Source organism: Emydura macquarii, unplaced genomic scaffold (assembly GCF_026122565.2).
Source record: "Emydura macquarii macquarii isolate MOO-44397 ecotype Brisbane River unplaced genomic scaffold, CSIRO-AGI_Emac_v2 contig_3345, whole genome shotgun sequence".
NCBI lineage: Eukaryota > Metazoa > Chordata > Testudines > Chelidae > Emydura > Emydura macquarii.
The window spans coordinates 770,391-796,069 of NW_027133482.1; the positions used below are offsets into that span (position 1 = coordinate 770,391).

Genomic DNA, 25,679 nt, shown 5'->3' on the forward strand with positions numbered 1-25,679 from the left:
TAGTGACATGAAAGTGTAACACAGGTGCCTTAGCTAACCCTGAGGATAGTTAATTGATGAACACAGTAGGCAAGAAATCCTGCTTATCCAGCTTGAAAAGCAAGAGTGAGGAAGGCAGATACCACATAGGAAGCATTTAAATTAGAGATGGGCCCATGCCAAGAAATATTGTTGCAGCTTAGACCCCCTTCTCTTCAAGAGCACAGAAGGGTGGGGCATGGACTGAAAATTAATGTGCCTGGGAAGAAATAGACTGTAGCCTGACGAGGCACATAGCTCCACTTTGCTCTTGGGCCTGAGACTTGCTCCTCAGCTGGATTCACATGGCAGCCGCCAAACACCACTCTCCTTGACACAGCATCCCGTTGCCCTGTACCTTGTAGAGCCATTTACCCCAGAGCTCCAGGCTTCCTTGTTATCCTCCTTCAGATCTGTACAAAAAACTTGACAACGGAGAGGCTGCTGGTGCACTGCAACCATCGCTGATCATGATGATCGATATTGTCTCATTGTTTCCTTGTTGTAAATTGTTGTACTAAGCCATAAATTCAGTGTCTCTGGTCAGTCTATAATTTCTGACAAAACGATCACTCTATATCTGACCTCATCCTCAAAGGAAACCAGCACCACACTTTCAAAAGTAAAAGCCCGAAATCTTAAATCCATTACTCTGCTAGACACTGAATATCATCAACTGAACAGAGACACTGGATTTATGGATTATTACAACAATGTGTAACCCACTAACTCCCTCTTTGTTGTCCTGTGACTGCAGAGGCATTAATGGACCAGTCTATGTTGAATGGTCCCTTACAATACGTGCTAACTACTTATGCTAGACAATCTGTTCCACCTTGCATTTTGCTGTAATGTTTGTTGATACTGGACGCTTAGTGTTCAGTGTGAATACCAGTGAGACATGGTACATCCAATTTGCAGATCAATAAGGTTTAATGTGCAAGGTTTTCTATAAACATACTAGTTAAATACAAAGCCTAAAATGAACTACAATATATCAGACTCACTAAGCCTGGAGAGCTAAGCAGTTACTCAGAAGGCTGTATACAGGAACGGCTTTCTTCAGGGGCCCCACCAGGGAGCCAGTGGCCTGTGGTCCGACAGGCAGCACCTCCTGTCAGGTGTTGATGGAGTGTGCCCCTTTGTCTAAGTAGTGATTTTATATACCCTTCCATAAACAGCTTTCACCTAATTACCTCTCCACTCATTATCATATATGCTAATTACCTACATTGGGTTTTCACCCTTAACTATATTCCATTCTCACCATGATAATTGGGGTCATCAAAACAACATTTGGTGATAGGAGGGGCAGTGTAAAAGTATGCCCCTTGGCAATGAAACAGTGTACCCCCAGACGTTCAAGGATAACTTGTTCCCATCACCGTTATCTCTGTGCAGCTGCAAGCAGACAGTATCTGTATTTTGTCTTATGTGCCGTGGTATGCAGAAACTGAGACATCTATAAGGTTACGCAGTAGTCCTAGTCATCTCTGCCAACTGGAAGCTGTCATGCTACAGGAGTCAGAATAGCCAAGCAAGCAACTGAAGCTATGCTAGACCTGTAGGACAGTGGTCAAGCAACTCAAATTGTACTGGGCCTCCAACAACGCTGGAAGTTCCCTTCCTAGACGTGAAGAAGAGCTCTGTGTGGCTCGAAAACTTGTCTGTCTCACCAACAAAAGTTCATCCAATAAAAGATATTACCTCAATCACCTTGTCTCTCTTCTGGGACTGTCATTTTCAGTTCTTTTTCTCAGCCAAATATTTTTTGACAGTTTGGGAAAGAGTCGTGCTGTCTTTTCTGAATTATATAAGGTTGGCAAAGGTGGGGGTGGATGGATGGAACCAACCCACCAACATTTTTCCCACCGCAAAAAATGATTGGAAACGCTATACATTTTTTCACACAGAATAACTTGGGAAGGGCTGAACTTTTAACCTTGGCGACTAGCTAATGCTCACTTTGGAGAATGCTCATGTCCATGTTTGTAAAGAAAGGAGGAATTGCTTGGCTGGTTCTAAATAACCACTCCTGGACACACGCAGCAGGGATCCGCTAAGAGGTTTAGCAGAGCCTAAAAGATCCTCCTCCCCGCTTCCGCCTTCCTTTGTGACGTCACAATGCCCATACCTCTTCCTCCAACCGCATCGGTGAGAATTTTTGTGCTCTTCTGTGGCTTTTACAGTCAGAGCCATGGTGAGGGCGCAGGGGCTGGGGAATTGAACAGCTCCCGGAACAGTGGCTGGTGGTGACGTTACGACATTTGAATTCTGATGTAGACGGAGAGCCCCTGGTGGCGGTATGATGGAAACGTGCTTATAGTGACCTCTCATGCGTCCTTTTATAGATGCTGGTCTCTGGCCGCTAGCCAGTCTGCGGGCCTCAGAGCCACAGTCATGCCCACACCCAGCCCAGAGATAGGTTTCAGAGGTGCAATTGTCTGGCCTCAATAGTTCCACCTGTTTTTGTACTCTGGAAACATTCACCCTAGAGCAGAGATCATGCATAAGGCTCTACACATCTGGAAAGCCCGTGTGAAGGGCTGAAGTGCGGCATAGGGTCATGTACACTGAGTGAATTTCATCCAGGAAAGCCATTCCAGCAGGCGAGGGGGGTGGAACTCACCCTTCTCTTGTGACGCTAGAATCTGGCCCTAGAGTGTATAAAAATGCATGTGTTCCCAGTGGGATTCAGACACTCCGCTCCTACAGCCAAATCGAATCTGCATATTTACAAGTATTTAAACAGGCCAGGAGAGGGGGTGGGGTGGGTTCTCCAAGTTCACATTCTTAGAAAACCAAGAGAGGAGAAAAGAACTTCTGAGTTGGAAAAACAAAGAGTCGTCTTGGGATGGGCCCAGTAAACACAGAGGTTTTTCTATGACTTGCTTGAGAATCTTTTATTTCCTTTTCCCCAGGATTTCCCAAGCTCTCTCTTTAAAAGGAAAATGTTCTCAGTATTTCTAGCAGCAGCTGAGTGAGAACTTCATTGCAAGTGATATTTTATCATGGAGGTCGGTTGAAACCAGGATTCTTCTGGTCTTCTCGGAGAAGCAGTGGTTATATGTGGAAGGAGGTAGTAGAGTGTGTTAGGAGCTGCACAAAGGAAGCCATTGACAGGGCACAGCACAACGTTTTATTGGTCCTACAAAACCAAGTGCTATGCTTCATAGTCTTTCCATTGCAACTGTTATCAGAGTATCCAAGCGTTTCTCAAGTGATTTAGATAGCATGGTGTGCCTCTAGTGGACCTCATGGGGTCTTCTGCTCCTCTCTCTTCCTAGTTTAAGAAAGGCTCTGCTTGGTTAAATATATATTCAGCCTAGTTTCCCCTCCACCAGCCTATACACACACACTTTCTTCCATCCTGGTATTTATTTATTATTGTTTGTTCAATTATTTTTCAAATTCCGCATTGGCCCTGTTGTGTTGGGATTGTTTCATCAGAGAGGAGGATCAGGCAAAAGGCCCTAACGCTGGTTAGGCTCTGGATCAGTCTGCCCTTCTCTGAGTCTGACCCCCTCAGCCAAGCACACTCTATCTCTAGCTTCCTCCTGTTTCACTGGGCTTTGCCAACAGCATGACCCCAAGGAATGTGGCTGCCTACGGGGGTGTCATGGATGAAGATGATGCAGTCGCTGATGTCGCTGGGCTGATGACTTTGAAGATCAGGTCCAAGGCCCAATGGAAGCAAGTTGGGAGCCCAAAAGAGGAACAGAAAGCAGGGGTTATGGACCTTCTCCCCCATACAATGGTAGGGGATCTCTAGAGAGAGATCACTGCCAGCAAGACCATGGTGTGGGGGAGGGCTTCATGCTGGTGGACCACTCCTCTCCCAAGCCCCTAAACAGCTGGAAGAGGCCAGTGTGGCTGACTGACTACTCGGGTAGTAAGGATCTGGGGAATTAAACTGCTGGTCCCAGCGCTGCCCTGACGCCACGCTGTGTAGCTTGGGAAATAGAAGAGGATCACAGCACAAGGCAGTACAGCTGCCAATCAACTGCCAATTGCGTGGCCGATTTGGCTGAACTAGATCTGGCGCTGCCGCGAAGGTCAGCCACTGGGAGCCGATACAAGCATCAGGAACTCCCAGCCGCCCAGCACAGGGGGAGGATAAAGGAAGCCAAAAAAAGAGGCTATTTTTGCAGAAGCTGCTCTAGCTGGCAGACTATTTAACCCCTTCTTTCCTCTCGCCCACCAATTCTGAGAGCAATATGTGAAATGGAAGTCGCTTTCTGCGGCATGGCAGCAAACAGTCCAGTTGTCAAGGGTAAAGTTATTCTGTGTTCTGACAAATCACAGGGGGGGAAATTCACCCCTATGCAGAGAGACAGAACAGGGTTTATGCACCATTGGAATCACAGCTGAGCTTAAATGGGACTTAACTGGCTCATGGGCCTTTTGCTGGCCCTCTGCATAAAGGTGGATTCCCCCATGGTGCATTTCATATCCCAACCCCTGCATTCTGATCATCTGCTGCTGCTGATCAGCTTTGAATTTGGAGGGTGGGGAAGCACTGGAATGGGTTACCTGGGGAGGTGGTGGAATCTCCATCCTTAGAGGTTTTTAAGCTGAGGCTTGACAAAGCCCTGGCTGGAATGATTTAGTTGGGGTTGGTCCTGCTTTGAGCAGGGGGTTGGACTAAATGACCTCTTGAGGTCCCTTCCAACCCTCATCTTCTATGATTTTATGATTCTATATGCTGCCTTTCCCGCTAGAGTTAGCTACAGCCTCCCAAGATGTTGTTGCAAAATATTAGACGGTCCTGTGCACACAGATTCTGTGGTCAGATGCTGCGAGTCAGATTCCAGAGCTCACCCCATGTCAATCCTCCTGAGTTGTAATAGAATGTTAAACTATATTATACGGTTCAGCCATGTCATGTAAAATACCTAATTTAAACTAACCTCAGCCATTCCTGGCAGAACATTAAAGGATCTTCTGATGAACACATCTGGTGTGTATAAGCAAGCTCTGTGACCAGTCCATATCTGGTACAGGAACATGACGTGGTATCAGGAGCAAACTAAGAACAGAAACAGAAGGAAAACAGCAACAAAGAGAGCAGGCAGATGAAATAAAGCAACAAAGGTTGTAGGATCTCATTATCATACCATTGCCCCAGAGAACTTCAGCTCTGAGAAACTTTCAGAATGGACAGACTGGAAGCAGTATTTTGCAAGATTTCACTGTGCACACAAATGCCACAAAGAAACTGGAGATATACAGCTATCTTCTTTAATTTATGCTATGGGGAAGCAAGCAGAGCATAGCTTTAAATCCTTTCACTTTACTGAAAACAGTCACATAGTCAAGATGACTATGAAAGGGTTCGGGCTATATTGGATGCATACTGTATACCGCAGAGAAATATGGTTTATGAAAGAGCATGTTTTCACCAGGGAATTCAAGAACTAGGGGAAAGGGTTGAATAGTTTATAAGAGCTCTGCCTAGATTGGCTGAAAACTGTGATTGAAGGAATACAAAACATGAAAATGTCAAAGATAGGCTGGTTACTGGGTTAACAAATAAAAATCTCTCACAGCAGCTACAACTGAATAGCGATTTAACCTTAGCCACACCTATATAGATAGCAAAGCAGTCAGTATTAGTCAAACAACAGAACAAAAGGCAGGAGCAACATGAGAAACCTGAAGCTAGCTTAGAAGCTATACACAGATGCTTGAGTAGTAAAGGTCATTATCATAAAACCCCTAAGGAAGGAGAGAGAACTCCCAGACAAGAGAAACAAATTACAGTCTACCTCCACTAAGGTGTGGACAAAGTCACATCCAAAGGGACAATGCATACCCAGCCAGAGGCACACAGTGTAATAAATGCATGAAATATGGACATTTTGTAGCTGTTTACCACATCAAAGTAATCAGGTAATTGACTCAGATCCCAGAAACCATGGCTCTTGTTTTTCTGCAGTCTATCATCTGCGATGGCATAGATCCTGCATGGCTCATTTATTCTGAATCATCCTTAAGGGCTCCTAGGAATACCATGCATCATTTGTGTTCATTCAGCCCCGAATGCAGGTGGAAGCTCCTATCTCCCAAGCCCCCTGTTAGTAAAGCCCATTGAGTGCTTGAATCTCAAAGCTCTTTGGTTTCACCCAGTGTCATCCAAGCAGGTGAATTATGAACCATCCAAACAAAAAAATGTATAATAATCTCTCTAGTGCATATTTACCTTGCACTAGTTCCATCCAATGGCTTCCGCTCTTTTAGTCCTTCGGCTTTTAGCAAGCTGTAAACACAAGAGGATCTAAACGCAGTCGTCTTGCGTGTTCTCTGCTCTCAAGAGACACAGTATGTTTTCGTTTGGAGGCCCCAGTTTTTTCTGCACGATTAACAGTCGCCCTGAGGCCTTTGCACAGATTTCCAGGGTGGCCAGTTCTCACGATTTTGTCACAAGTCTAGTGACCGGAGGATTGTTCTTAAAGGCCCATCTGGCCCTTGACTCAGGCTGTTTCCTGTGAGTCTCGGATTTCAGTTAAAAAGAAAGTTTCTAATCCTCCTGGGCATGAGGAGAAGTTTGAAAATGTGACCCTTAAAATGCCCCAGAATCAGAACTCAAATAAAAGAACTTTTTTTTTTTTTTAAACCTCATGATTTTTCCGTCAATCTCATCATTTGGGGGGAGGAGGCTGATATGGTTTTTTGATGCTTTGGGGTTGGCGATACTGCAGTTGGCCGTGGCCATTACTACTGCTGCCCTACTGCACGCAGTTGTGACTGTTCCATAAAGTTATTGTTATTGTGTGTTGTTTGTATTGTGTATGTACCCACAATGTGCTAGGAGCTGCCCATGCACAGTCTCTGCCCTGAAAGAACGTACCATCTGTGACTGACTATGCATGGCAAGTGGGTATAAAAGGCTCCCCCTGCTGTGAGTGAGTGGGTTGATGATCCTGACTTTGTAGCATTCTGCACCCCCTTTGTCCTAGTATCAATGCCAACACAAGGGGCAAGGCAGTGTGGCATCAGGCACCGCGTGTATTCTTTTTTCATTTTGGCCTTAACACTTTTTAATTGTTGACACAGTTCACAGCAAGGCGGTTGCGCTCCAGTGCATGTCGGAGCACGGGGGACAGGTGTGCACAACTAAGATTAAGTGCTAGCCGGGGCCCGCTGCACAGAGTTGAAGAAAATAGCAAGTCCCTGGCAGGCTGGCTCCATTAAACAATGCTCGTGTCTGTGGAGATCCTCAGCATGCATATGAGGCACTCAGCTGTACACTGTCTTCCTGGGCATGACTCCTGCTATTCATTGTTTCTCATACCACATACTGGGTAAGAACATGAGAGGACTCCATGACTGTAAACTAAACTGGCTTTTTTATTAAGAGAGCCATTTACAGTGATGCTACAGTGATTGCAGCTAGCAATCTAGCCACCTGCACACAGACTGACCGCCCAGTGCCTCCTCCGAACTATTCCCTCCTGCAACCTGGGCTCCTCCCTCCCAATTCCATGCCAGTTGCTACATTAAGTAAAAGTAACCCAGCAGCTGCAGAGTAATGATTCATTAAAGGCTTCTTCCTACCCAGCACAGGGCCGGTGTTGCATGTATATGCACAAGGTAAGTAGCGCTAAGATGGCGTAACAGCACAGGGGACCACAACTCTGCACTGCGGGAGCATTGCCCCACACTGAGGCCCGTCACTGGTCTCATCTAGCCAAGATATTGGCATTTCTAAAATTGATCACCCCACTGTCCAAACGACAGAATTTCACGTGGTCTGAATACCAAGCAAGGTTACGTGACAGGTTTAGCCCTTTGTGCTGAGCAGGTCTCAAGGCCTCCAAATGCCTGCCCCCTTACTCAGGAGAAAACAGAGTATGTAGCAACCTGCATGAAACTTGGAAGGAGACGCGGACGTTGAAGGAGCTGACGGGAAGTCAGGCTGTGTGCACAGAGCTGGCAGTGCTAACCTGCAGCTGACGTAGCTGTGTAAACGGTTGCTTTCATAGACGAGCCAGGTGGGTTTAATGAGAACGGAGTCCTCGCGTGTCATTACCCAGCCCAGGGTACATGGAGCAAGCTAGACAAGAGATGTGGAGAGACAGGAGTCAAAACACAGTCATCACCCCGCTAATGAGGTGCTCAGCTTTGCCGTCTTAGCTGTCACTCGCTCAGCGGAGTGCTTTGATGGCTGTTAGAAGAGTTGCATACAAAAAGCAGGATCTGTCTGTCTGTGTACATAGAGTCAGCATATGCAAGGATTGCTGTCTAGTGGCATGTGAATAACAGCATGTGTTGTATCGTTCATAAGTTTGTCTATAAAGTTGTTGCTGTTCCGCACTGCAAATGGCTTCCTGTCTGCAGTGCAGCTCTTACTAGTGGCCATGCAGCAGGTCTCTCTCTAAAGGCCTCCGTTAGTAAAGTGTTTGCAGAACCTGCTGGATGAAAGGTGCTGTACCAATATGAGACCCCCAAGGTTCTACATAGTAGAGAAAAGGGGCACTACACCAGATGCTAATGGGCATTTTAACCTACGGAAGAAAGGCATAACAAGAATCAATGCCTGGGAGTTAAAATCAGACAAATTCAAATGGGAAATGCCAGTTTTTACCAGTCAGGGCAATTAACAACAGGAACAACTGACAAGGGAAATGATTGATTCTCCATCTCTTGAGGTCTTCAGATCAAGACTGGATGTCTTTCTGGAAGAGATGCTTTAGCCAAACGCAAGTTATTGGGCTCAAGTTAGAAGTAACAGCTTGAAATTCTGTGTCTTGTCTTGTACCAGAGGTCAAGTTAGATGAGCTGCTGGTCCCTTTTGGCATTGTAATCTATGTTCTGGGAACGGCTAATTCACCACTATCGTCAGATCCACTCTAACAATTTGCAGATACCTTGTGACTTACTTAACCTAGTCCAGTGTTTCTCAATTGGTGTTCCGCGGAACCCTGGGGTTCCACGGGAACACTGTTAGGGTTCCGCGATCAGCTGTTCTCCGCGCCGCCGAAAAAGGGAAGATGTCTCGGATTTTCCGGCGGAGGGTATCCAGTGTAAGTGTAATTTAAGTGAGAAATGCTGACCTTTGCTTATTTCAACATTTGAAGACTGCTAAGAGTTTGGGGGGTTCCGCAATTATTTATGGAGTTCAAAAGGGTTCCGTGGCCAAATTTAATTGAGAAACACTGACCTAGTCAATTCCGGTATGTCTACATAGCAAAAAAAAACCCAAACAACTTATGGCAGCGAATCTGAGCCCGGGTCAACTAACTCAAGCTTGCGGGAGAAGTGTGGTAGTGCAGACGTTCATGCTTAGGCTGGAGCCTGAGTTCTGAAACTCACCGGGAGGGGGGAAGGTCTCAGAGCCTGGGCTCCAGCCTGAGTCCAAACATCTAGGCTGCTATTTTTAGCCCCTCAGCCTGAGCCCTATGAACCTGAGTCAATTGACCTGGGCTCTGAGACTCCCTGCCATAAGGTTTGGGTTTTTTTTGTTGTGTAGCCGTACCCGGAGTGACTCACGTGTACAAATAAAGACAAGGACAAGGCATCACACAATTGCTTTTGCCAGCTAGAGTTTCATTCTCAGTATTTATGACTGTTTTTCATGCTGGCCCAGTAAATGTACTGTTGTTCTTTGTAACGTGAGCCCTTTTACCACTAGTAAAAGTACACTTTTACCACTTGCTAGTCCATCGTAAAATGTGGTGAAAGACTGTCATTTCTCTGTGTGTGAATGATAAAGCTTGCGGATTAAGGACATGTCTCGTAGGAGGAAGGATGGCATTTGTGGTCACACCACAGAGCTGGAAACCAAGAAATGTTGGTTCTATTTCTGGCTCTTTTACAGACCTAGGGCCATATCATCATTGACATGCACATTCATCATGTAGTCAATGGCATTACAGTGGGGGGTGAAATTGGCTCTTCCTGTGTTTGCTTGGGTGAGTCATTCATCTTCTCCGTGGATTAGGATTTCCATTGCTAAAATCAGGGTAATACTTTAATTCCACGCACAGAGATGTAATGAAGCTTAATGTGTTATGCCAGCATATTGCTTTGAGACCCTCGGATGGCATGTGCTGCAGAAGTGCCTGGTATTATTGGTGCAGTAACTTTCCAGGCCCCATCTGCTGCTCCTTTCAGATCTTTGTCCCCGAGTAAGAGCTCTGGAGCGCATTGTCCTCACGGACCAATTTCTTCCACTTGAACCTCATCCCATTTGTGACCGCAGCATCCATTGCCCTGGGAACTGATGTATCACTAGGTGGTGCTATTCCATCATTATGGCCTTGTCTCCCCAAAAGGAATTTGACACGTTGAACCCTGTTTGGCCCTCCTAGTACCTGTCTAATATATCACACACACACACACGCTCCCAGTTGTGGACCATCCATCACAACATTGGGTTCAGAACAAGGCTAACCACTGAGTTGTCCTCCACTGGGCCAGGCCCACCCCACCAGCACAGTGCCACTGTGGATGAAGACCTTGGTGGAACAGCTCCAACAGGGAGTATGGTTCTCCCACTATCCTCCCACAGTGCATCGGTCACAGCTTACGTGGCCTGTCCCGTCTACTGTCTGCAGTCCATTACACAGGGGTCCAGTTTGCTGGAAGCCCCTTCGCTGTACAGATCGTTCTGCCCATATAGTAAGGACTCTAGAGATCTCTGGCCACTGTTCTGGGTTGGTGCAGGGTCAAAGAACAGGATCACCCATGAGCTGGGTGAAGTGTAAGGACATGGACTACAGGGAACAGCCCAGCTCTGTGGAGGAGCTAATGGTGACCCTGAACACACCTGTCATGCTGTCCAGCTGAGGAGTTCAGCAGGCTTTAGAAGCATTCATCAGTTTAGCCTTAGCTTCCACCTGTGAGGCCTGTGTGTCTGCTTAGTCCCATTTTATAGATGGGGAAACTGAGGCATGGAGAGATTTCGAAGCCCAGTCCTGCAAGATACTGAGTGCCTCCTGGGAAGTGTTGTGCACCATCAACGCCCACTGACACCAAGAGAAGGACAGTCATCCAGTGGATTTATGTGGTGGACAGGCATCAGCAGGGAGCTAAATGAATCTGCTCTGCCCCTGTTATCGGTGACTGGCAGCAGATTTGAACCCAGCTCTTCGGCCGTCAGGAGCTGCAGTGGAGAAAGCTTTTATGCTAACAGCCGGTGGAAGACAAGCAGAGCAAAGTGACAGTCTGGCTGAGGATATTGGGGCAAACCCCTGCTTTTACCATGCAGTGAGTATCCTATGATGGTCATGCAGAGCTGACGTGCCCTCTTTTTTTACGGTGTCATCTGGAAACAAGACACCTGCTAAGCTGCTCGGAAATCATATGGCAATGAAGGGCTTTCCAGTGACCCAGCTGCAGTTGGAACCCACGGTTCCAAGGCATATTCTAAATCTGCAGATCACAAAGGATTGCCTTCAGGGATAACGTGGGCTAGCGGTCAGGGAAAAGATCAGGGAATCAGGAGATTGGAATTCTGTTACGGCCTCTGCCACTGAGCTGCTGTGGTAGCGTCTGCTTGAACTCATCCTACCCATCTGTGAAATGGGGATAAAGTTGCTTCCTGACCTTGACAGAGTGCTGTGAGATCCGCGGATCAAAGCTGATGATTGCTGCTGATGATGGTCATTGACAAACAGCTAGCCGTGGCTCTGGACTTACAGTAACTGGAGAAGATTTACGTTGTCCTTGTTTTCGCTCCTGACCACAGCGCTGAATTCGGGCAAAGTACCTCCTACAAACCTCTAGCAAAGGCCATGGTTTGCTTGGGTTTTTGGTGGCAGGAGAGAAGCCGTTTGTTATTGTTAGATTGTTTATGGGGCTGAGTTGTGTCTGGGACATTTACAGTCTTTAAGGAATTCCTGTGCTGGGCCACTTCAGATGCCAGCTCCACGGAGCCGTGGCTCTCATCACTGTAAACATGCTGTCAGCTGCAGCGTCACATGTTCCTCGCTGCCCTAGACAAGGCAGCTCCCTACCACCATCATGACAGAGGAGTGACCACCACAACCACCCCAGTACATGCTGCCATCCCTGTGGGCAGTGAAGCCTTGACCCTGGTCAGTCAGGGTTTCCCGACAATTAGGAGGCAGAGCGTCAGGCCCCTTGACCCACCCACCCCGCCAGAAACCCTCATCAATTCCCAGCCCCTGCTCCCAATTCTTGACTCGAATGTCATGCAGGCTGGTCTGGAGCTCAGGTCCACTAGGGACCAGCAGGACAAAGTGGGGTGGATGGGGAGGGAGTGAGAGACTCCTTGGAAACTGGAGGGGGTTAGTAGACGTGAGAGTCCCTTTGTTCTCTTATGAGGAGAGATCAGAAGGAAAAGAGAGTCCCTTTAAAGTCCCTCCAGACCATTATCTCACCTCTGTGCTGGCAGGGTCACATAGACTGGTTCTACATCAGCATACAGAGTGCTGGCCACCCGGGCATCCTTTGCTTTACAAAGCCCCTGTGCATGGTAAAGTGCCATTATCCCCACTGGGGAAACTGAGGCATAGAGAGAGAGTTCAGGTACTCAGACCTGCCGCTCTAGATTCTGTGCCCATCACTGCGTTATCTGAGCATCTTGATCCCACGGTGAAGGGTGTGGGCTGGGTGGATAGGTAGAGCTGATTTGCCCACAGTCACGCAGTGATAGATACCTTCTTTGATGTCTTTAATATCCCTGGGTTTGGGGCTAACACCCATTTCTGAACCCCAGTCGCCACGTGTCTGAGCCCGTAGACACTGTGTCCTTTCTCTTCCACAGTTATTCAGGACGTGCTGTCACCAGCGTCCTTCTGAAAGGACCATCCCTTCACCAACCGCATGAGGAATAATGCCGCTCAGGGATGCTGGCTGCGTCCACAGAGCGGAGGCCAGAATTGGATTGGAGTCAGTCCATTTTCATTTGTGCATTTGTCATTTCCGCTGAAACCCGGGACTGGCAACTCACAAAACAACCCAGTGGTAGCGCCTCATGCTGAGTCACTGAGGGCAGGGAGGAGGGATGAGCAAAGGCCATGGGATTGAGTCAGAATAGGAAGGGGCAGGGCTGGTGAGTGTGTGGATGGGAGACCTCCGTGCAGGGTCTACATGCTGATTCAGTGGCTGGCGCGTTCCCCGTACAGGGTGGGGGAAACTGTGGTTTAGAACTAGCTGAGTTTCTCACAAGACAGCCTGTGAGAAAGTCGGGGTACCCTGGCTGGGAATGACCAAATGATGTGTCCTCAAAAGCCCATGATCAGCAGAAGGCGAGGGTCTGCCCCCAGGAGCCAGAAGGAAAGCTGATGATGAGACTGGAGCCCCTGGCTCATATTTTCCCCTTTAACCCATCAGACTGCAGCACCCCCCAGTTTCTCTAGAGCGCATTTGTCCCATTGCAGTCCTATGGAGCACACTGCCCCAATGCCTGAGGCCACACACCTGGGGAAAGGAATGGAGCTGGGCTGTCACCTTTTGGAGACAGGATGTTGGTGCTGTGGGTTTTAAAGCCATTACACGTTCAAATCAGTTCCTTTCTCTGGGCATTTCACTATGTAGCCATCCCACAGCCGTGCATCACAGCCATTGTGTCAGATCAGCCCAAATACCTGAATGCAGCACATGCACCACGGGGTATTTTCAAACATTTGTTACTTCCATGTTCTGCGCCCACATGTTCGCAGACTCCCCAAAGCACGTACTCAGGACAGGCCTTGCACCCAGGTCAGGTAGGAAATGTACCTGGAGCTGGCGCACTCGTGCACTTACACACACACACAAATGTGTTTTCTCACCCGCTCCTGACCCCCAAAACACCTCCTGGGATTTGTGCTCCAAATTCACCCACAGGCTCAATCCAAGCATGGACAATGCTAGCCCCAAAGGAGAATGGCTCAGAGATTTAGGAGCACATAAAAACAAGGGGGGTTAATGGAAATTGTTCTGCAGTTTTATTTATGGCGGGTGCTACTGGAGGATGGGATAATGATGCATAGTTGTAATGGGATCCCATCCTGAAGTTCTTACTCATGCAAAACTCCAACTGAAGGACTGTATAAGGATTGCAAGATGTGGGGCAAAAATGTCAAAAATACCTAAATGACTTAGGCAGTTAAGGGCCAGAATTTTTAAAGATATTTATTCACTCCAATGGTAGCTAGTGGCCATTAGCTGCTTGGGAGACTAAAGTTCACTGAAATGGGCTGGGATTCTGGCTTTTAAGTGTTTAAATACATTTTGAAAATGGGATTATTGCTCTTAACTCACTTAAGTGCTTATGAAAAGTTTACCCTGGCTCCTGAGTGTGTTCAATATTCAGTGTTTTCACACCATGCCTGAATAGCATCTGCAGTGTAACTATTATATAACATAGACCCAATCCTGATTGCCCTCCTCCTACATGTGGCTATGTGGGTGAGAGCTAGAGAGAGCTCGTTCTTTCTTACTCATGATATTTCTGCCTTATCTAAGGCTCTGCATTATTTCTCACTAACAGCCTCCCCATATTTATGTAAAGACTGATGAATGCTTAAATGTATATACATTTGCTAGCCAAGGATGTAAAATATGAGCTCTGTAATCACACTGCAAGTGGTGGGATGAATTATGGATGCACTTAATATGCATCTCTTTACGGGGCATGCATATCTGCATACTAATAGGGATGCTAATGAGCGCCTTGGCTTGATATGTACACAAAGTTCTACTAGGATTAAAAAAAAAAACCAGTGTTAAATTTCATTGTACACGCACACTGCTTTTAAAATGCACAGCTTTTCAGACAGCTACAGAAACCCAGGATAAGCTGCAGTAGCCACGGTAGACCAATATGTGATAAATGTATAGGTATGTATTTTTGTTCTAAAATGCGCTATTGTAAGCGTCAGTTGATCTTTTAGCTGGCATGACTCAAGAAGTAGTTACACAATTCATTTTTAAAGCGCTGCTCCTTTTTTCTTTCTTGTCATAGCTTTATTTTTTTTTTTCCTTTTCCTTTTTTTCCTTTTAAATAAGAACACTCTGCACTTCTACAGCACCATTCATCTCCAGAGCTCACTGCACTTTATCACCGGCACTGAATTAAGCTTCACAACACCACCGTGAAGTAGATAAAGGTTGTTATCCCCATTTTGCATGTGGGAAAACAGGCACGGAGGTATCAGGTGATCTGCCTAGCGTCACACGGCAAGTCAATGGGACAGTCAGGAATAGACCCCACAACATATAGCACACAGGCCTCAGCATTGGGCTGCCCTCCCACTCTTTGTACTGAAAAGACAAACACACAAACCCACTCCTACAGAATCATGTTAAAATTAGAACCGGGTCTGAGCTGGAAAATGTAGGTCTCGATCGAGAATTTGAACCGTCCAAAGTTTAGGAGTGTCCAGATCTGCGGTTTGTTTCCACGCACGATCCTGACGAGAAGCAGTTGTGAAATTCAGATCGGATTTGGATTCCAGTGCCCCCTCCCCCCAACGATGTATTTAAAATACACGGGCTAAGTGCAGGAGAACCTATTTCTAGTAGATGATCTCAGCAATCTCACACCTGTGATCCCAGCTGCCTTTTTGCCACTCTTGACTCATTCCTCAAACCTTCCCCTCCTCCTGCCTCTGATTCTCTCTTGGCACAGGATATCCCTGATTCCTTTCAAGAGAAAATTAACAAAATATGATGTGACCTGCCCTGCCCCGCCCCTCCCCCCCAGTTTGCCTTCCCTCCCCCTCCTACAACTCCCTCCTCCTCCTCCCCGGCCAGCAACACAGAAGGTTCACATCTGCGGTCCTCTTCTCTCTAATCCCTTCCCATCTCCTGATCTCCTCACGCCCACTCTCATCCCCTCCTTGACTCTTCCTTCTCTTTAACCGCTCACTGCCCTCTTGCTCGGTCTCCTCACAACAGAGGCGTAAGATACGTCCCCCCCATCTTGGAACAAAACACCCTTGCCTCACTTGCCATCAGCTACCCCCTCCTTCCCCCAGCTTCCTTCTGCCTTTCATCTCTAAGCTCATTGAACGGGCTGTCTGCAATCACTGCCTGGAGTTCTTCTCCTCCAGTCCCACCCGAGACCCTCCCCAGTCTGGCTGCGGCTCCTTGCACTCCACTGCCCCTGCTCTCACCAACGACCACTTCCTAGCCAAAGCTCAGAACCGGTACTCCCTCCTTCGCCTGCCGGCCCCTTTCAACATCATCGGCCATGCTCTTCCTCTTGAGACCTTGTCTTCCTTGGGCTTTGGTGACTCTGCGCTCGCTAATCATTCCTCCAGCGAGCCCGTCAGAGGCTCTTCCTCGGTCCTCTTCCAGCTTCCTGGGAGGGTTCACCGGGCTCGGTCCTTGGTCCCCTTCTCTTCTCCCTCTACGCCTCATCTCATCTGCAGGTACAGATTCAACTCCCATCTCAATGCAGATGATGGGTAGCTCTACCCCTCTACTCCAGGCCTGCCTCCTTCGGTCCCAACTACAATCTCAGCCTGTCTCTCTGACATCTCCTAGCCACCAGCTCAAGCTAAACGTGACTAAAACGGAGCTCTTAATCTTCCCCCTAAGCCCTGACTGCTGCCTCTTTTCTCTGTCAGCACTGTGGGCAATGCCGCAGTCCTGCCTGCCACTCAGGACTCTGTGACCTGGGCGTTATCTTCCACTCGGGCCTCTCTCCAGGACCTCACATCCAGGCCGTGTCTACGGCTTGCAGGTTCTGTCTCCGTAACGTGTCTCACAGGGCGACTGGGCCCCCTTTAAAGTATATGGGAGGAAACGTAGTTTTGTCCCCTCACCTCCTGACCCTCCTCTTCCCCTCTCAGGTACCCCATCACCACCACCAGCCCACCCCTCCGGCCCATGAACCTCTACACCCACCCCCCTCCAAATCCAAGTGAGTCTCAGTGCAACCCCGCGCGCCAGATCACAATGCCACTCACTCAGATTGAGCACAGCATTTTGGCCCCAGGCCTGGAAAGTGTCACTATTCAGGCCATCACTTAAGCACACGCTTAACTTTAAGCACATGCGTAAGTTCCACTGCGGGCAAGGGGACATCAAACCATGCTCAGATTTAAACATGTGGCTGGCGTGTTTTCCTGAACTGCATCTTAAGCGCATATTTCACTTTAAGAGCAGGCTTACTTCCAACCTTACCTATCACATCACATCATATGCACCTAACTCCCATGGACTTCAACGGGATTTAAGCACATCCTTCCAGTTTCAGCGTATGCTTAAGTTCTGGGCAGAACAGGGCTGGATTTAAGAACATGCTTAAAATGAGGCATGTGCCTACGAGCTTTGCTGAATTAGGGCCCTGGGTTTTACCGATGATGTTTTCCTTGAGCAAAAGTTTCTGGAAGCCCCTCACTGGGCCACGGATGGTTTTCTCCTCCACACTGGGTGTCTGGATTGTTGTGGCGTCATGCCAAGTTGTGACACCAGGGTTATGTGTGCAGATAAAATAATGATGATACCTAGAGCTAATGCTATTTACTCAAATACAAATTAACGCTCAGTCACACAGCGTCGTGATTTGTCATCCAGAGCTAAAATTAAAAGAAATTATGGCTGAGTCAGAAAGTTATTTCAGGCTTTTTCTGGGTAATGGTGGGCCGCAGAACTCTGCGTGTGCAACAGCGCCACCTGCTGGCTACGGCTGGGAAGTCCTGGGCTTTTGTGTCCAGCAAACCATTAGTAACCAAAGGTACAAAGCGTACCGTAATAGGTATGGCTGTTTGCATTTATTAGCGTGATGCTGGCCTAATGCTTCATTGAATCCGTCTAAATGGATGATTATGTTACACTAACCCCATTCATTTTAAATTCATGGTTAATTTAATTACATGAATTCAGAGTGGGGTTCTCACAAGCGCATACCTGAGTTGGGATTGAAAGGCAATGAAACTCATGTTCCTAAATCCCTTTGGCACTTGTGACAATGCCATCCTAAGTCTCTTGCTCATCGCACTGTATTTTTTTTATTTGTGCTAATGCTTTTCTTTTAAAGTTAATAGAGCAAAAAATAACTGGGAAGATCTGAGAGGTAATATTTTGTTGGGAAAAAAAATTTAAAAGCTAAAGAGTGAATAAGAGTCAGCACTCAAGTTACAATTTTATAGCTTTCAATCTCCACGCACTCTGCAAAGAAAAGGCCGTACCATTTTGTCCCTTTCACAAACGGGGAAACTGAGGCACCGAAAGGTAAACTGAGTTGTGCAAGAACAGTGCCAGAGCTGGGAACGGAAACCAAGAGCAGGTACCACACTCCTTCCAGGTCCAAAAATCACTCCAATAAGTTTCATTACTATCTCATTCAAAAGAAAATAGTGGCGCTGCTGTGATGGAAGCCCAGAATCACAGCAGCTGGTGCAGGGAATTACATCTCTCTGAATCATGCCAGCCCCGAGACTGCACCCCTGGTCTGTTTGTGCAGAGTTTGTGCTGAGGAAGGCTTCTGATGCCGTGTGCTGCATCAGCATCTCTTCAAGTCCTGCCCCACTCCTGAGCCAACGCCTAAGGCTTTTCAGGCTGGACTGTATCCTCATCTGGTCCCCACAGTGGGAGGGAAGTTGTGGCTGTGATGTGCCACTGCATTCTCTTTTTGGTGGACTCTCCACCTCCAGGGCCTCTGTACAGGGTATACACTGGTAAGCCAGTGTACATCCTTGTCTACATCTGGCCCACGATACCTATAAAAGCAGCCATTTAATAAAATGGGCACGGTAAAGAAGACATAATTAGAGGAGGAGAGGAAGGTGATCAGGAACAGTCAACATGGATTCACAAAGGGAAAGTCATGCCTGACCAACCTGATTGCTTTCTATGACGAGGTGACTGGCTCTGTGGATATGGGGAAAGCAGTGGACGTGATATACCTTGACTTTAGCAAAGCTTTTGATACGGTTTCTCACAGTATTCTTATCAGCAAGTTAAAAAAGTATGGGTTGGATGAATGGACTATAAAATGGATCGAGAACTGGCTAGAGTATAGGGCTCAACGAGTAGTGATCAATGGCTCCATGTCTAGCTGGCAGCCGGTCACAAGCAGAGTGCCCCAGGGGTCGGTCCTGGGGCCGGTTTTGTTCAACAACTTCATTAATGATCTGGAAGATGGGGAAGATTGCACCCTCACCAAGTTTGCAGATGACACTAAGCTAAGGGGAGTGGTAGATACCCTGGAAGGTAGGGATAGGATACAGAAGGACCTAAACAAACTGGAGGATTGGGCCAAAAGAAATCTGATGAGGTTCAACAAGGACAAGTGCAGAGTCCTGCACTTAGGACAGAAGAATCCCATGCACAGCTACAGACTGGGGACCGACGAGCTAGGCAGCAGTTCTGCAGAAAAGGACCTGGGGGTAACAGTGGATAAGAAGCTGGATATGAGCCAGCAGTGTGCCCTGGTTGCCAAGAAGGCTAATAGCATATTGGGCTGCATTAGCAGGAGCATTGCCAGCAGATCGCGGGAAGTGATTATTCCCCTCTATTCGGCATTGGTGAGGCCACATTTGGAGTATTGTGTCCAGTTTTGGGCCCCCCACTACAAAAAGGATGTGGAGAAGTTGGAGATAGTCCAGCGGAGGGCAACAAAAATGATTAGGGGGCTAGAGCACAAGACTTATGAGGAGAGGCTGAAGGAACTAGGCTTGTTTAGTCTGCAAAAGAGAAGAATGAGGGGGGATTTGATAGCAGCCTTTAACTACCTGAAAGGGGGTTCCAGGGAGGATGGAGCTAGGCTGTTCTCAATGGTAGTAGATGACAGAACAAGGAGCAATGGTCTCAAGTTGCAGGGGGGAGGTCTAGGTTGGATATTAGGAAAAAGTTTTTCACTAGGAGGGTGGTGAAGCACTGGAATGGGTTACCTAGGGAGGTGGTGGAATCTCCATCCTTAGAGGTTTTTAAGATGCAGCTTGACAAAACCCTCGCTAGGATTATTTAGCTGAGGTTAGTCCTGCTTTGAGCAGGGGGTTGGACTAGATGACCTCCTGAGTTCCCTTCCAACTCTATGATTCTATGATTCTATGATAACTTTGGTGCCCCAATTCCTTTTCCTATCCCAGAAGGGGACACACACATCAAAGGTATAAATTTGCAGTTAAAACAGTGGTCCCAGGTCTCATACTATTAACTGTTTTTCTTAAAGTCTCAGTTTCTGGAGTCACGTGATCATGTGAGAATCTCAGCTTTCATTCAAAATAAAAAGGAAGCTTCTAGCCCTCCAAGTTGGAGAGAAAAATTTGAAAAAGGAACCCGATGGGCTCAAATGTCAGATGGTGAATAAAAAGGACTCTGAATGTATTGGTTTGGTTTTTTTAAATCTCATGATTTTGTGGGCCCAATTCATGATTTTTGAAATTTTGGGCTTGGTAATCATGGGAATTACCTAACCACACAGTCAACTCCAAGCTGTGATGTCACAGTACGGTGCATGCTGGGATATGGCAGTCGAATGGGGAGTCTGCAGCCTAGGATGTTGGGATGTCTAAAAGATGGGAGGGCAGGAGAGATCACTTCTGGCTGTGCAGCATGCACGGCTGCTCACAGCCTGGTTAATGGTAGCATCTGGCACTTGCCTGTTAAGGAAAAGTGAATATAATGACAACCTATCTCTTTGTGGGCTTTTAAACCAGTCCAGTCTGATTATTCCCCATTCAGCTCTATAGGATGGTTTCAAAGTTCTGTATTAAAGATTTCATTCTCTGTTAAATCATATTGGTTTTAGCATCACTTCACAAGTAGACCTTGAATTTCATTCCCTGATAAACTTCCTAGCTGGTAGGACTGCCTCTTCTTTTTCAGTAAGTTCAGCGGTTTACAGATATGATAGGCATTTTGAAGGTCAGTCCATCTTGGTTATGTATCACTAGCCACACACGATAGCTCCTTGAGTTATTTGGTGGGGTTATGCCACTCCCCACAGAAGGACAAAATTATTATCCCAGTACACCATCTATTGTAAATCGCTTCTTAGAGTTAAAAAAGGAGCATGCGTGACTTTAAAAAAAATTTAAAACTTCAGGCTTTGGCTATGTACATCTAAACTGCGCACTTAGTTACGTCTTTTTCTAGGTTTCTGGAGTAGTAATAAACCGTGTGCATTAATAATGCATTATTCATCTAAGGAGCCGAAAGCACTTTAGAAACATGAATGAACTAAGCCTCATCAAACTCCTGTGAGGTAAGTTTCTATCCAGAGGGTTCATCTGGGTCCCTAAAGGCCTGATGAGTCAGTAGCAGATCTGCAGCCAGGAGTCCGCCTCACCACCACCCGCTCTCCCACTTCCCTCACATAGTTATGCATTTATAGTTCATAAAACTTGTTTTCCAGTCTAGCTGCTAGACGCCAAGCGGCAAGGACCCTGAGGATTGTATAAACGAGCCATGTGTCTCTGCGCTCCAAACAGGAGAAGAGCAGCAGCCCAGACAGAGCTCTCCATCAAAGTCAGCAAGATCCTATAGATGCACACTGGGTACGGAGTAGTCTTTCCTCAGAATTGATGAGCATTGCATCTGCCTTGAAATGGGAACTGCCTTCATGTTGATAACTGACTGCACTGGTTTCACTGGGTCTTCCATAAGCCTTGCAGTGTTGCTTCTTCAATTGCTCTCTTATATGGTTTGCAAGCACACTGCAATGCTCTTTGGTGACTGCCATCAGCTGTCCCATTGGGGGCTAGCTCTCTGGTTTGCTCTAACATTGGGAAAACCATCAATGTCACACAGCTGTGCTATGTCTCTATCTGGGTTCATACGCCACACTTAGCGTGGCAATAGCCTAGTGTCTCAGTACTCGTTCTGGGCCCTGGATCACTGTCCTTCCATCGATATCAATAGCTCAGCAGTTAAAGTGGTCAAATGAGTGATATCCTCCAAGGTGTGTGAATAAAGACTCTGCACTGGGGAACTGGCTGGTTCAGGAGATTGGTAGCTCGGCCCCCGGAGACTAGTCCACATCCAGCCCCTGCCAGCGTTGGGCAAAAGGCAGTGGTCAAGTGGCCTGGTTGGGCTGGGTTGCCGGCCTCAGCTTGCTTCCAAGTAAACAAGTGTCTGCATCACATAAAGTTCCCTCACAGCCCAGCTGCCCCACTGTTTAGGAGTCTCTAGCTATGCCTGAGTTTGGAGGCTCTCCTGTGGTGGCGTCAAGGAAATGGGTGGTTTGATGTGCTGCCAGATCTGTTCTCTTTAGAAGACACAGATTCCAGGCCTGTTCAATCAGATACTTTCCAGAAACACCTCATTCACTCAAAGATGGTATCCTGGGGGCCAAATCCTCAGCTGGCGCAAATGGGCATGGCTGTCGTTGACTTCAGCGGAGCTGTGCTGTTTGACACCAGACGAGGCTTAGGCTTTACACACTTACAGCTAAGTAAGGAAACGTTTCCTCGTGCTCTGGTTTATGGCTTCTAATCCTGTCTCCTGTTGAATGATGGAACTAGGCGAAGAACGGTTTAGGCCCAAGTCCTGTCCCCAGACTCCAACTCGAGCAGTCAGGTTGGGCGTTGGGCAGGCATGTGGGGGGCCGGGAAGATAGACATTTCCCACTCAGCTGAGCTGTCTCGGTGTGCAGTGGATGCCGTAGCTCCCATCCCCTGCACAGTTAGACTGCACTGGTACCAGCACCTAGGGTCCGGCCCTGCCAGCTCCGCCTATGCTCAGCAATCCCTCACTGATGTCAGTGTCTCGGCTCAACATGGGGCCTAGAAACAGAGAGGCAGACCCTCAACTGTTGTCTATGGTGCAACGCCTGCTTGATGGAGGGTTGCAAACAGGTCTGCCCTTCTTTGCGGAGCTTCATATCCCGCCCTGCAGGACAAGTCCCCCATTGCCTTCGTCTAACCTTGTTTGTTCCAATTTCCTCCAAGGTTCCTTCTTCCCTTCCCTGAAGCCCTCCGACATGGTCTTCAAGGTCATCTTCTGGCTGGGGTACTTCAACAGCTGCGTGAACCCCCTCATCTACCCCTGCTCCAGCAAAGAGTTCAAGAGAGCTTTCATCAGGCTGCTGAAGTGTCAGTGCCGCCGACAGCGGCGGCCCATCTGGAGGGTATACGACAACCACTGGCGAGGCGCCTCCATGAGCAGCTCGGGGCGGGATTCCGACATGGACATGGGCCCCAGAATCACCACCCTCAATAGCTCGTTCATATTGAACTCCACCCCCCAGGAAAGAACCCCTAAGAGGCGAACGCTAAGCGTCAAAGGGTGGAAAATGCTCACGGCTTTCCAAAAACCATCCTCCACCCAGCTGAAAGAAACGATGAACAACCTCTCCAACAAAATAAGGGGCGGCTCCAGCAAAGGGGGTGTGATGGCAGATTACAAAACAGAGGTGGAGTCCGTTTCGATAGGGATCCCTAACGACTTCATGGAGGCTATTGACTATCCAATGTACGATTTACCAGACTGCTGCGGGCTCAGAGAAACGGATATTTAAAGCCCCGGGACAGCTGTTTGTTTGTTTTTAAATGTGCATTACATGTGGCTAGAGGGGACACAAGTGGGACACAATCGGTGTGTTAATCAGGCAGACTGGAAAGAGGGACCAGGTGTAAAATGAGCCACCAGAAGGGTCTGTGATCACCATCCCCTCAGGTTGCAGGGTGCGCTAGGAATAAGGGCTTAGTATAAGGAAAACACTAATGCTCCAAAGGAATGTCAGAGTCTTATCCGCTGTATCGCCAGGTGAAGGAGGCACTGGGTCGGCAGGTCTAGGGAACAGGTCTGGTTTTTCAGTGGGGTGACGGTGTCTCCTAACTGCTGTGCAATTCATGAATGAATCTTTTGCCCTTAAAAACAAAGCTGGAAAGCTCAACACCATGAAGGCACCAAAGCTGAGTGTAATTCTCCTGTCTCGGTGCATGTGACCGTGTCTCCGTCCAGAGGCTGTCCCCAGCTGCTGCTTAGTGACAGCCGACAGAGCTGTTCTGGTAGCTCAAAGGTAGGGGCTCATGGTGAAGGTCCCAGGGTCTGATTCCTGCTGTCCCCTATGGGGGTCATCCTCACTTACACACTGAAGCAAAGAGAAGTGCAGGTCTTTTTTCTACTCCAAATCTGAGATATACTTCTCCTTTTACTTTGATTTTGAAAAGCTCCCTGAACCTTGCCCAGCACCCACTGCCAGGGCCAGCCTCCCTTAGCCGAGCCCATGTTGTTCTGTGTCAGCAGTGAGGAAACATTGCCAGACACGTTTCCCTAGGAGGGTGATGAAGCACTGGAATGGGTTACCTAGGGAGGTGGTGGAATCTCCATCCTTAGAGATTTTGAAGGCCCGGCTTGACAAAGCCCTGGCTGGGATGATTTAACTGAGGTTAGTCCTGCTTTGAGCAGGGGTTGGACTAGATGACCTCCTGAGGTCCCTTCCAACCCTCATCTTCCATGATTCTATGACTCTGTGCTTTTTGCTATGGGGCATGCACAGTTCTTCTGCCACCACCTCCTCCCAGCACTTGTTTTCTTCCTCCCTCCCTCTCTCACTCTCTCTCTCTCAAACAAGAAGAGAGAAATGGTGGCAGCAAAGTTCAGCCCAAGTCTCAAACGTCCCCATCGTTAGGGATGAAGGGTTTCCTTCGGGCCCATCTCTGAGATTAATGTGTCCATGGTGGTTGGAGTTCCCGCTTGTCACATTCAGTGGCCCTCAGTAATCTGCTGTTTTGTTTGCTCTTGAGGTGGCCTAAAGTGTAACAATGACTTTTTTTCCCATCATGCACACATCCAGATTGAGCCCTCATCCAAGAGGATGCAATGGCCTTCAGGGCCCTAACGCAGGGTTTCTCAACCCATGGGTCGGGACCCAAAATTGGGGCGCCAGTATGTCTCAAAGGGTGGCGGGGCAGCTTCTGTGTCTCCTGTCCCCCGGGGCTGGCCGGGCTCACCTCCCTGCTCCAGGCACTGCAAGCTCCGGGGCTCCAGCACCACGCCGGTTTGGCCCAGTCGTCATGACGACGGGAATCCGGGTCGGCCAAATTTGAGTGAGTGGCACTGCAACGCCGTGAGCCACGGCACAACGCCACTCCCACACATTTGGTCCAGTCGTGGGGGGACGGGGCCAAACCTGAGCAGTGCTGCAACCCCCAGAGGTCACAACGCCCGGAGCAGAGAGCCAAGGCCAGCCAGCTCCGCAACACAGGACCAGCAGGAGCCGCCATTGTGGGGTGAGTGCTGGGCAGGACCCAACCCCCTCCAGGGGGCAGGATCCGATCAAAACCACCCCAGGGCCTCCACCCCCAAACTCTTTACTGCGTCACGAATGGCCATAAACATTAACAAGTGGGTCCTGAGCCCAAAAAGGTGAGAACCACTGGCCTAGACTACGTGGAGGAAGATGTGTGACCCTCCAAAAGGGCACTATCAGTAGCAGCTACCCAGTGTGGCCAAGCACAGAGCTGTGTGTTATGCTTTGTAATATATTTGCACGCAGCCAATTAGTTGGCCAACCCCTTCCCCCTCCAGCTGTGTATGTCCTGTGTTTATTCTGTTGAATTGCGGGCAGCTGATGAGCCCGGGAGGTGCCACAGAGAACCTGCGGTAAGATTAGAAATGGGCTCGGCCCACAATGCCTACATCCAAACGCCCTGGGGACTTGGGCAAAGCTTGGATCTGAGTCTAAAAGTCTCATCTCAGGCCTGTTCTCCAGCGCAAATAATGATACGGGGAAACAGACGCTCCACGGCGGAGGCATGTTGCCAAATTCATCCCAGGTGTAATCCCGCCAAGGTCAGCGCAGTCCCACC

The 25,679-nt window shown here is 48.1% G+C and overlaps 1 protein-coding gene across 1 annotated transcript in view; it reads left to right on the plus strand.

Annotated features, from left to right (window-relative positions):
- The window catches only part of ADRA1D (adrenoceptor alpha 1D), a 62,913-nt gene extending 39,530 nt beyond the window's left edge, over nucleotides 1-23,383 (plus strand). Inside the window, exon 2 of the mRNA XM_067533541.1 lies at nucleotides 22,815-23,383. Coding sequence (XP_067389642.1) covers nucleotides 22,815-23,383 — 569 coding nt within the window. The remainder of the gene's footprint in view (nucleotides 1-22,814) is intronic.
- The last annotated feature ends 2,296 nt before the right edge of the window (nucleotides 23,384-25,679 follow it).